Source organism: Pollicipes pollicipes, unplaced genomic scaffold, assembly GCF_011947565.3.
Source record: "Pollicipes pollicipes isolate AB1234 unplaced genomic scaffold, Ppol_2.1 Scaffold_7261;HRSCAF=8764_pilon_pilon_pilon, whole genome shotgun sequence".
Lineage (NCBI taxonomy): Eukaryota > Metazoa > Arthropoda > Thecostraca > Pollicipedomorpha > Pollicipedidae > Pollicipes > Pollicipes pollicipes.
The window spans coordinates 53,116,384-53,128,811 of NW_023597054.1; the positions used below are offsets into that span (position 1 = coordinate 53,116,384).

Genomic DNA, 12,428 nt, shown 5'->3' on the forward strand with positions numbered 1-12,428 from the left:
AACGACAACGGTATGTCCAGGTGCTCGTGCAGTATCACTTAACTTTGTTATATTTAGCACATCAACACTACGCTTTGCAACAACATGCTTTATAGGCCCGGCTGCTCGGCGAAAAAAGAAACAGCAGGTATCATGCACTGATAGTATCAATGCTTGTCTCATATGATAATAGATGTGCATCTCGATAACTACCGCATGTTTTCGAACACATTTGGTGAGCATTGAGTCTGACGATTATTCCAATAATTTGTAAAAACAAGGTTTTCGAAACGTTGCAATCTGGGGTTTACATTTCATGGGATAATGAGTGGGATGTGAATGAAGCTGAACGGGGAGAGAGAGAGAGGGAACTGTCAAAATGCATGCTAAATGTTTGATTTAGTGAAGTCAAGTTTCAGGCCACTGGCAAGCAACACAATCTCTGCTGCATTTAAAAGTGGTGAACTTGGCTGCATGAACTTTATGTTCTATAATGTTAAAATTGCCGCTGGATGGTTGTTCTGAAACAGCTGAACCCGTCGAACAAACGAAAATGTTATGAGCCTGTGTCTCTGATGTCTGCGGTCATCAAGGGGTACACGATGGTAGGCGAGTATCGTGCCTGTGTCTCTGACGTCTGCGGTCATCAAGGGGTACACGTTGGTAGGCGAGTATCGTGCCTGTGTCTCTGATGTCTGCGGTCATCAAGGGGTACACGATGGTAGGCGAGTATCGTGCCTGTGTCTCTGATGTCTGCGGTCATCAAGGGGTACACGATGGCAGGCGAGTATCGTGCCTGTGTCTCTGACGTCTGCGGTCATCAAGGGGTACACGTTGGTAGGTGAGTATCGTGCCTGTGTCTCTGATGTCTGCGGTCATCAAGGGGTACACGTTGGTAGGCGAGTATCGTGCCTGTGTCTCTGATGTCTGCGGTCATCAAGAGGTACACGTTGGTAGGTGAGTATCGTGCCTGTGTCTCTGATGTCTGCGGTCATCAAGGGGTACACGTTGGTAGGTGAGTATCGGTTATTGGTGGTCTACTTGCACCGTATCCATCCAAATCGGAAATGGTGAGGGACATACTCGATAGTTTCAACCACGAGTGCACGTCTGTGAGGGTCCGAGGGTGAAAATGGCCGAACCCTCTGATGCTCAGGTTATCACACAGCCCCCTGAAGTGATGTTCACAACGCGTGTATTTGCCAAGCCATGCATACTGCATCTTCTCATGGTGCCTGTCAGCCCTACGCGGCATCGAACCAGACAGTCGGCGACGCTGGGTACGAGACGTCTATTTGCCATTCGACAGCTCACGAGCGACCAACAACAAACATAGCCGCACGGTGTTCCTTGACAACCCGTTCCGCTCGTGCCAATGCCCACGCGCCTGAGTTCCTGAAACGTCCCGCCCTGGGCCCTGCGGCCGCCGGGTCCCGACCGCCTCGACGGTTCGCAGCCGCTGACGAGCACCGCGCCTAGACGGGCATGCATGTCGGGATTTTGGTCGAAACGCTGACGTACTCTTTCGCGATGATCCGGGGGTTGACCAGGCGGCAGATCTGGCCGGCCGGGCAGTTGAGCAGACACTCGACGCAGACGGCGCGGTCCACCACTACGCGGCAGAAGGTGTCGTCTGCACAGTCGATCGCCTCGCACGACGCCTGACACGTCGGCGTGCCAGAGACCACGGCACACGTCTGGCCGTCCAGGCAGCTGACGCCCTCGCACGAGGCCGTCTTCACGCATATACGCTCACCGGACACCCTCTTGCACTCGAGCCCCTTCGCGCAGTCACCGTTGCGGCACGGCGCGCCCGACAGCGATACGCACTTGGCCAGGTGGTCACGCACCTCACACTTCTGGTCGTAGCGGCACTTGGTGTCGGCGCACGTGGTGGCCGTGATGCACTTGGCCGAGCCGAAGAAGTCGCGACAGACGCGGCCCTGAGCACAGCGCAGTTCCTCACACGTCGGCTTGTCTACGCACAAGTGCTCTTTGTTCACGATGCGACACTCCTGATTACCCGGACAGCGCTTGTCGTAGCAGATGGGCACCACCAAGCAGGTGGGCACGTCTTCCACCTTGATACAGCGCTCGTTGGAGCCGCAGTTGAGGTCCTCACACTGCGGCGTGTCCACGCAGCGCGCCAGCCGGCCAATGACGAGGCACACCTTGCCTCTTTCGCAGGTGACGCCCTCGCACGAGCGTCGGATGATGCAGCGCGGCCGGCTGTTGATAACCTTGCACTCCTGGTCGTAGCGGCAGCGCAAGTCGGCGCATGACCAGCGGCGCACGCAGCGCGGCTTGCCCTTCACCACCGCGCACTGCTTGCCCTCCTCGCATTCGTAGTCGTCGCAGACGCTAGGCGGCGGCGGCGGCAGCTTCCGGCACATGGGCCCGCTGCTCCTCAGCTCGCACCGCTCGCCTTCGGCGCATTCCACGTCGGCGCAGCTCGGCCGCTTGCACATGGCCTCCTCGCCGGGCATCATGCTGCACGTGGTGCGGCGCGGGCAGGTGATGTCGGCGCATGTGCGGGGCTTGTCGCAGTAGGCGCCCTTGCCCATGACGCGACAGTCCTCGTCCGGCGCGCACCTAATGTCGTCGCACATGACGTCGATGGACGGCACACACAGGACCTTTCCCCGGCGTTTGACGCACGTGCTGCCCTCCTCGCACGTCACCCGCCGGCAGCTGGTCTTGGGCCGGCACGTCGGCTCGCCGAAAATGGGCCGGCAGTCCTCGTTGTAGGCACAGGTGGTGGGCGTGCATCTGGCGGCCTTCCCGGCGGGCTTAACGGCGGCCGGTTTCCTCACGCAGCGCGGGCCGTCCCTCGTGAGCTGGCACTGACGGTCTGGCGTGCAGACAGTCTTGGCGCACGTCTTCGGTTTCGTGCAGATCGGCCGATTCAGGATCAGCTCGCACACCTCGTTCCTCCTGCAGACGACGCCCTCGCAGGACGGCTTCTTGGAGCACACAGGCCTGCCGGCCACCGTGGTGCAGTCCTCGTCTGGCAGGCAGGCAAGGTTTTCGCACGTGGTCTTGACGCAGACGGGTTCACCAGCCGATAGTGTACACTGCCGTCCGGCTGGACAACTGATGTCCGCGCACGTTATGGTCACTTGGCGGCACATCGGTTTGTAATTCTTCATCTCGCATTTCTCGCCAGCGGCGCACGTAATGTCTGCACATGTAGGACCAGCTTTGCAAGCTCCATTCTCACACACCTGACCTGGCCGACAGGTGATGTCAGAACAGGTCACTGGGCGGCATATGGGCTTGTAATCCTTAAACTCGCATTTTTCGCCAGCGGTACATGTGATGTCTGCACATGTAGGACCAGCTTTGCAAGCTCCGTTCTCACACACCTGACCTGGCCGACAGGTGATGTCAGCACAGGTCACTGGGCGGCATATGGGCTTGTAATCCTTCACCTCACATTTCTCACCAGCGGCACATGTGATGTCTGCACATGTAGGACCAGCTTTGCAAGCTCCGTTCTCACACACCTGACCTGGTCGACAGGTGATGTCAGCACAGGTCACTGGGCGGCATATGGGCTTGTAATCCTTCACCTCACATTTCTCACCAGCGGCACATGTGATGTCTGCACATGTAGGACCAGCTTTGCAAGCTCCGTTCTCACACACCTGACCTGGTCGACAGGTGATGTCAGCACAGGTCACTGGGCGGCATATGGGCTTGTAATCCTTCATCTCGCATTTCTCGCCAGCGGCGCACGTAATGTCTGCACATGTAGGACCAGCTTTGCAGGCTCCGTTCTCACACACCTGACCTGGCCGACAGGTGATGTCAGCACAGGTCACTGGGCGGCATATGGGCTTGTAATCCCTCACCTCACATTTCTCACCAGCGGTACATGTGATGTCTGCACATGTAGGACCAGCTTTGCAAGCTCCGTTCTCACACACCTGACCTGGTCGACAGTTGATGTCAGCACAGGTCACTGGGCGGCATATGGGCTTGTAATCCTTCATCTCGCATTTCTCGCCAGCGGCGCACGTAATGTCTGCACATGTAGGACCAGCTTTGCAAGCTCCATTCTCACACACCTGGCCTGGCCGACAGGTGATGTCAGCACAGGTCACTGGGCGGCATATGGGCTTGTAATCCTTCACCTCACATTTCTCACCAGCGGCACACTGTGATGTCTGCGAATGTAGGACCAGCTTTGGCAAGCTCCGTTCTCACACCTGACCTGGCCGACAGGTGATGTCAGCAACAGGTCACTGGGCGGCAATATGGGCTTGTAATTCTCAATCTCGCATTTCTCGCCAGCGGTACATGTGATGTCTGAGCATGTAGGACCAGCTTTGCAAGCTCCGTTCTCACACACCTGACCTGGTCGACAGGTGATGTCAGCACAGGTCACTGGGCGGCATATGGGCTTGTAATCCTTCATCTCACATTTCTCGCCAGCGGCGCATGTGATGTCTGCACATGTAGGACCAGCCTTACAGGCTCCATTCTCACACACCTGACCTGGTCGACAGGTGATGTCAGCACAGGTTCACTGGGCGGCATATGGGCTTGTAATCCTTCATCTCACACCTTTCACCAGCAGCGCAGGTGATATCAGAGCAAGACTGCGCAGTCGGTCGTGACACCTCCTGAGTGCTGGACGTCTTCCCGACTGCGGAGCTCACCTCGTTGACTGAACCGACCGAGGCAGTGACAGAAGCGGCAGCCGAGCCCGTCTGGACGCCTCCAACAGCTGCGAGCGTGGCCTGAGACACGTCCACCTTCGGTGCAGCCTCGACAGCGGGCAGAGCAGTAGCTGGCGGGGCGGCGCCCTCGCCCGGGCCCGCCGCCGCCCCGCAGACGTACAGGCTGCGGCAGGGCGGCAGGTATCCGTCCAGCGAGTGCTCACACCCGGGCTGCGTGATGCACGCCTGGCCCGGCGGGCAGCTCAGCTGGTCGCAGGAGGTAGTCAGTTCGCAGCCGGGCCGCTGCAGCGGCGGCCGGAACTCGGCCGCTTCCGGCGACGGGTCCGGCTCCAGTCGACAGTGGTGGCCGCGCGGACAGGCGTGCCCGACGCACGTGGCGGCCGGGACGCACTGCGGCTCGTCATGGCACGGGGGCAGGTACGCCTGGATGTCGGTCTCGCTGCAGACGTGGCGCAGTCGACACTCCTCGCCGGCGCCGCACGCCACGTCAGCGCAGGCTGCAAGTGGAACACCGGTGTCAGGCGCGCTGCTCATAAGCTGTTCATTGACACGAGGGACCGCTAACGCCACCAGCGTCGCTGTCACCGAGTTGGAGGCTGCGGCCATTGGGAGTGGATTGGCCGGTGGGTAACTGGCGCTATATATGAACTCACACGTACACATATATATATATATATATATATATATATATATATGCTGGCAGGCATGCTGGCAGGCTGGCAGGCATGGTGGCAGGCATGCTGGCAGGCTGGCACATATATATATATATATATATATATATATATATATATATATATATATATATATATATATATATATAGATGGATGCACACATACATACACAAGTACATTGCACTCTGGTCTTTCGCTTTTTGGACCACAAGATTGGATAAAGTATCCATCGAAAGACGACCAAACACTTAAATACAGCCCTAGATGATCTCTGAAGTGAGCGATGAATGTTGTTCTACAGTTCCAGCTTTATCACTGATCCCATAAGTTGACGTTTCTGTAATGTTCCGTACAACTAACGGGGCATGACAATTTATCGCAATGTAAAACGCTTTTTAGGCCTCTGACCTTTTGACCAGACGACCTCAAAAATTGGTTTAACCAATTTTGCACCTGCTGGAGTTTTCTTTAATCAAATCTTTTATCTTAAATCTAATCAGTTTTTAATCTAACTGCGTAAGTGTTTTTCTAGTCTGATGGTAAACGCATTTTGGGGCAAGAAAGAACATTTTGCGAGATGGGGTATTGTATGTCTCTTTTCAATATGTTTTTTTTTGTGCCACATGCGCTGGCGTCGCGACAAGGAGCCACCATGGCAATTGGAAGGGAGGGAATGATGATTCGCTTGAAGGACTGATAAATCGATCAGCTAAGTTATCGTAACATACAAGTGGTTGCCGTCCTTAAAGGCACTCATTACGGTGCTCGTTTTAGAACCCATTACCAAAGTTGCCCAGGATGCCTCTGGACTAAATGGCGCTTGTTTTCACATCTGGATAGCATGAGCACGTTAAATCTTATTCTAGTAACTGCAACGTATGGGCTGGCCAGGTCGGGTCAGCAGCCACATCTGGCACCTATGCTGATTTGCAATGCGGTGCAAATAAGCATCATTATTTCAACTAACTAAAACCGGATGTGGGCGCCCCTGGTATTGTTACATGGCCATGGCATCAAGGGTACTTGATGCCATGACCAGGACATTTTGAATCAGAACTATCCTGGGCGTTGTTTTCCGGCGATGCTGATGACTATGAAATCGCGTAGTGCCCGGAAATCCCCATCCTCCACAAGCTTGCCGCGGAATTTACAGCCCCGTTAGGTACTGGCCGGGTATCAAGACTGAGCCTAGGATCGGTCGGCGACTTGCCATCTACCCATTACGGTGGGTAGATCACTACCCATTACGGTGGGTAGGCCGAGAGAAAGCAGATCTTTATAAATGCAGTCAAACTATGCACATCATGCGTGCACTCTTGCAGGCCTGCATGATGCTAAACCAAATATAAATATCCATCAGTTTGCTTTCTTTCACTACGCTGCTGGGTTGAAGGGTTTCTTTGGTAGTCCAGTAACGAAATCACATATTTGACCACATTAATCGAGATAATATCATTCACAAGCACGCGAAGAACAGTGAATGCTAATTGGAGTCAAAGCAAGATGTTGATGAAAAATGAATTTATCTGGATTGGAATGCAAAAGGTAGAATAACGTCATCCAACCATCCAGCCCATGATTTCATAAATCGATTGTTAATCAATGCACAATCATCAAAACATATTGCACTCTAATTCTTCAATGCTGTTCCTCATTTCCACCCTTCCCTAGCCGTAGAATACTAGCTGTTGCACGTCATGAGAGCAGGGCCGCCCAAGCGATCCCCATATCTGGCCATCGGACCGTGATGCGGGCCGCATGAACGGATTACACGATGGCGGCGGAGATGCCTCAGACATTCTCCACGGAGCGATCACGGGCTCTGCTGCTGAACTTCAGTTGAGCCGAAGTGTTGGTGGAATGAGATACATATGTAGGCAAGCCATGATCAAGGCTGTCTTGAGCCATCAAGGTCAGTTCCCAGGTTATAAACGTAGCGAAGCTGGTCGCCGCATCGCGCCATGATCGGTGGAATTTTCCGGTACTGGCCAAAGCTTAGTGCCCTATATTTCGGCCCACCATTTGCCCATTAAGATGAAGCATGGCCAGCATGGGCGCATGCCTATGCTGACCATCATGATCAGTAAAGAACTTCGTGATCTGCGACGTTCTCGAATTCGGGTGGTCTTTACATTATATTCTGCTCACGCATCATTGCATTCGTTTTTGTACAACATTAAAAGGCCTCAACAAAGTTGAAAGGGTGCGATGCTCTCAGTCCGACCAGACTGAATTTCTGACAGAATCGGACAGAACCCGTCAAAACGTAGGAGACTGCCGAGGATTCAGCAAACGTTCTGGACGCGGCCGGGTTCTGTCAGCAACTCCCCGAGTACACTCTGCCGGACGCGACACGCGTTACGCAAAAGGTTTTAATGTGGGCAACGTAACAAAGTAGTACTCGCCGAATGAATATATATATATATATATATATATATATATATATAGATGTGTGTGTGTATATGTATATATACATATGTTTGATTAAAAATCACTGCTGACTCAGTATTGACTAACGCTGACTTCAAACGAGTGCGACTACTTGACTACGCCAAAATACCTTGCCCTGCACTGTACATATATATATATATATATATATATATATATATATATATATATATATATCTATCTATCTATCTATCTATCTATCTATCTATCTATCTATCTATCTATCTATCTATCTATCTATCTATCTATCTATCTATCTATCTATCTATCTATCTATAATGTTAAAAGCATGTAGTTGGCTTTGATACTATTTTGATCCATATTTGAGTGTTCCTAGCAACTCTGCAAAACCGGTCCATGGAATGCTTCCCATGAGATAAACCGGTTTTGAACAATAACGTTGCAAAAGTGATAGACGAGCTCTGTAAAGATTACAGACTTGGATTACTGAACTGCACTGATATTCTGACCATGTCGGCCTCGGTGTGTTCTTAATCAGCGTCCATGTCAAAGATTATGGCCAGCGTAGGACTCAGCGCTTTATGAGCCCGAATATCCTGTTGGGTCGACACGTGGCGTTGTGAACTGTCACTGCGTGCGAGCACCTCTCCACGTCGCACTTAACCATGAGTCACGCCCTACATGAGGCAAGCGGAAACCGTCAAACCTGACAGATCTTTGCCAGAACTGAGGCAAGTTCTGTCAACGAAATCCTTTTGTTTGAATTCGTCATTTCGATGATGTGGACAGCCATGGACGAAGTACGGAATACCTTGATGACTTGCGAGGCGCTGCTTGCGATCAAAGTGGCCCAAACGACGCAAATAAGCGCAATATCCGCGAACATTGTTCAGACTTTACGGAACAATTTTTGATGATCGAATTCGTGTGTTTTGAGCAGTAAATGTATGCTCCCATTGATGTCATGACCTTCTGTCTATTCGTAAGGGGCACCTGCGATGCAAAGAGCACGGCGCGGGAGAACAGCAAGGCAGTTATCGCTTGGCCCGATCAAATCCAAGGGTATTCGCAAATCTGTGCAATGTTGCATCACATATTGGACTGGAGAGACAATGGACTTCTAGTACCGTTAAATAGTAGCACGTGGTGATTCCGAAGGAGGCGATCCATGCCATTATCAGCGTGCAAGACGAGGTATTTGACATACGTGTTAATCTAAAAACAGGGACCCTTCTGGCTCTAATTTGACATCCGCATGTATCTAGGGAACGTCACCATTTGTTTGGGCCTGGCAGGCAGAAATGCACTTTTTGCGCGGCCAAGCTCCTGCGCCTAAAGCAGCAGCATGTCGTGAAATGTTCACGGGTTAAATTTAGTGAAAGCTCATTAGCAGAGAAAACCATAGTTTGTCCACATCCAGTTGTTCCGTTACCTTGCCACTGCCACAGCAAAGTGTTACCTGCTACAAAGCGTTACAAAGCGCTAACTTTTCGAAACATTGTGCTGAACACACCGTAGCCAGGGAGAGAATGGATTTCAGCTAGCGCAACCAGTCCCATAACCAGGAGAGGATTAAAAATGTCCCAAACGTGCAATGTAATTGCTGGACGCCGCCTTGGGAGGTGGTGATCTCGGTGATCGGTAAGGTGCTAACTCTCTAGCTCTCTAACTCTCTCGTCGCCTTGAGAGGTGGTCATCGCAGTGATTGGGCCATCGTTGTCGCGGCCCCGAGCGACAGACGTCCCGATTCAGAAGGCCGGGCGATAACTGGTCTGCAGCCGCGAAACCACGTGGACGAGCGCTCGCTCGGTTTTCACGTGCCTCAACCACAGTCTGGTGCGGCTCTCCGGAGTCCGGAGTCCGTATCCTTCAGGGCCAGAATTAATTAAACTCAACGGATGGTGTGGCACCCATCAATCGATCTTGGTCGGCCTCTGCAGCCAAATGTTCAATTTGAAATCCTATCCTACATAGTCCACCTGCGAGCGTGTTTGCTGAGTTCATGTCAGCCGCAAAACCGACTACGTCCGTTTGTTGTTGTTAGCGTGTTATGAACGGCTTTCCTATCTTGATTCGATGTTCGTCATCATACCGCCCAATGATGCGATCTATATAAAATGCAAATAAGCAAGGTCATTCAAAGTTGACCATCGTACTTACAGGGCTCCAGCTCAACGTAAAATTGACGGGACGGGGGGGGGGGGCAGATACATGTTCTTACCTATCTCGGAATAGGTAGACTAATTAAACGGCGTTAGATTAGAAACCTTTTTCGGGTCGGGACAAAGTTTTTTATATGTTTTGTTGAAGTTTCGGTCAAGGTCAAGGTCACATTAGGGTACCTAAAAATAATCACACAAAAATGCACAGAAGCGACTGATAAATGGCTTAAATTATTTTAGTCTGACAGCGATTGTATGATTTGCTAATGCATTAAAAACAGAACATATACACCACTTGTGTAGGACCTGGGTCAACAAATCGCTCAGCCGACGGCATTTCAGGGTCAAACTAAGTCAGGGTTGTGATGACACTATTGGCAAAACATAATATCAGAGAGAGAGGAGAGAGAGAGCGAGAGAGAGCGAGAAGAGAGAGAGAGAGAGGAGAGAGGAGAGAGAGGAGGAGAGAGAGGAGAGAGAGAGAGAGAGAGAGAGAGAGAGAGAGAGAGAGAGAGAGAGAGAGAGAGAGAGAGAGAGATGAGAGAGAAGAGAGAGAGAGAGAGAGAGAGAGAGAGGAGAGAGAGAGAGAGAGAGAGAGAGGGAGAGAGAGAGAGGGAGAGAGAGAGGGAGAGAGATGTATGTATATATATATACGTGTATATGTACATATATATATATATATATATATATATATATATAATTAGATGATTGGGTCTTTTGTGAAGGCAGAGCGCGGCCAATTTTGTCGAAAGAACACCAGAATTATATAGATTTTGAGGTAACTATCACTCCAAACAGTTCTATGACAACCTTTTTGGTAAATATGCCCCCCACTGGTGAATAAATGATGCTATGAAGTATCAAAGCCGACAGAATAGCGCCTTACAACTCGAGGAAATGCTACCAACATTGAAGCAAACGTCGACTCAGGTCAGTAGCGTATTCGTTTGGCATTCACATGGAATTCCAACGACATCTAGAAATCAGGTGAGGAGAGCCTTGTGTAAGAAACATAAGCATACAAAGGCGCAGCCACACAAGCTCATTTCGAATGAGTGGCTTATTTCACCACGCCTTGATCTGCCACGCCTTGATTCACCACGCCTTGATTGTTTTAGGTGGGACCTGCTAAGGCCACTGATCTGACAAAACCATGCGCCAAAAATTTCAGGGTACTTTCGATAGTTGCATGAAATTGGGTACTAAAGGTAGCCGAAGGCTAACTGGAGTCGTCCTGCACCTATATTCTGAAAGATGTTGAGGGGGCTACCACCCCCTCCGATAGCGCGAGGGTAAACCAATCGTATCCGGAACCTTTTGTAGTTTGCTATTGGGGGACGCATTTTAGTTGCGTAATCACTACAAGAAGCTGATGACGTCGAGTGCCAACAGCTAGATGTTTCGGCAATTCAGCTCTGTTTTTGAAACCCCCATCCTCGTCATAAGCCTGAAGATAACCTGCGTTTTAGGCCAATTTATCTCATTGCAAGCAGTGGCGCATTTAATTCAGACCGTAGTGGCACCATCCCTTTTACAAGCGTTTCAACTCTTCCGCAAAACTTGACATTTGAGCGGGGATCCGGTCCGAGCTGTAGCCCGGACCCGCGATGTCGTCTTCCTCCTGAGTCTCGCGGGCCCATCTGGTGCGCCCAATGAACTCTCCCGGGGGCTTCTCTGCGGCACTCCGCCGGGACCGCTAGGTGACGCCCCCGCGCTGTTTTGGTGACGCTTCCCGACTCGGAGACGACCGCTCGGTCCTACCCTACGGACGGTGACGATACTCGCCGGGCTTAGCGGGGTCTGTGTGCACTCACCGGACCCTGCCGCGTGGCCCTGGCCGAGCCGGGCGACCAGAAGCAGACCCGTCAGCAGAAGACACCTCATGGCGGCGGGCGAGCGGCGATTGCACCTCTCTAGGCGGCCCGTCACATTTATAACGGCGCGCCGAGAGAAAAAACCGGCCGCCCCCGCCACCGGTCGGGGCCCCCTCCCCCGCCCGCTCGCCACGAACGGTCTGCAGGTCTCCGTAAGCACCTCCTCACGGCGTCTCGGCGAGTCACGTGACCACGTAAGCGCCCGCTCACGCCAGCGCCGCCGGTCACGTGGCGGCTAATCCCGGTGTCAACGGTGCCGGATCTGCGGAGGCGGAGGCGCCCGGGCCGCGCTGACGTTTCTGGATCAGGCGGCCGCGGCGCCTGGGCGTCCGTGGTCAGCGACGATGCCGACGCCTGAGGCCCCAGCACGAACGCCTGCGTGACCGCCGCTGCCGCCGGCGGAGGTCGGCGTTGCGTCCGGGGCTCGGGGCGCCGCTCTTGGTCCGGTGTCGCGGTCGCAGGTCACGGCAGAACCACGCCGGCACGGCGGCTGCGGTCGCTGGGCCGTGGGAAGAAGGGCTCCTGCCGGATGGTAGGGGCTCAGTACCCACGCCGGAGCTGACCTGACCGGACATAAAGGCAAGAGCCAAGCCGTCAAGTGGCAAGAAGTGAAATTTGAAGAAGTAAATGGCGAAACTGGAACCGGA

The 12,428-nt window shown here is 52.6% G+C and overlaps 2 protein-coding genes across 2 annotated transcripts; both read right to left on the reverse strand.

The window, feature by feature from the left end:
• Positions 1-1,454: 1,454 nt before the first annotated feature.
• Positions 1,455-3,450, reverse strand: LOC119111610 (prespore protein Dp87). The gene is made up of 2 exons (XM_037235418.1): positions 3,425-3,450; positions 1,455-2,958 (listed from the first exon to the last, which is right to left on the reverse strand). Exons 1-2 carry the CDS (start codon positions 3,448-3,450, stop codon positions 1,455-1,457), a joined length of 1,530 nt encoding a protein of 509 aa, XP_037091313.1.
• A 793-nt stretch (positions 3,451-4,243) lies between these two features.
• LOC119112439 (uncharacterized) lies at positions 4,244-11,835 on the reverse strand. Its single transcript, XM_037236626.1, has 2 exons — positions 11,722-11,835; positions 4,244-5,161 (listed from the first exon to the last, which is right to left on the reverse strand). The coding sequence occupies exons 1-2, from the start codon at positions 11,789-11,791 to the stop codon at positions 4,497-4,499; spliced, it is 735 nt and encodes a 244-aa protein (XP_037092521.1). The 5' UTR covers positions 11,792-11,835; the 3' UTR covers positions 4,244-4,496.
• Between the last annotated feature and the right edge of the window lie 593 nt (positions 11,836-12,428).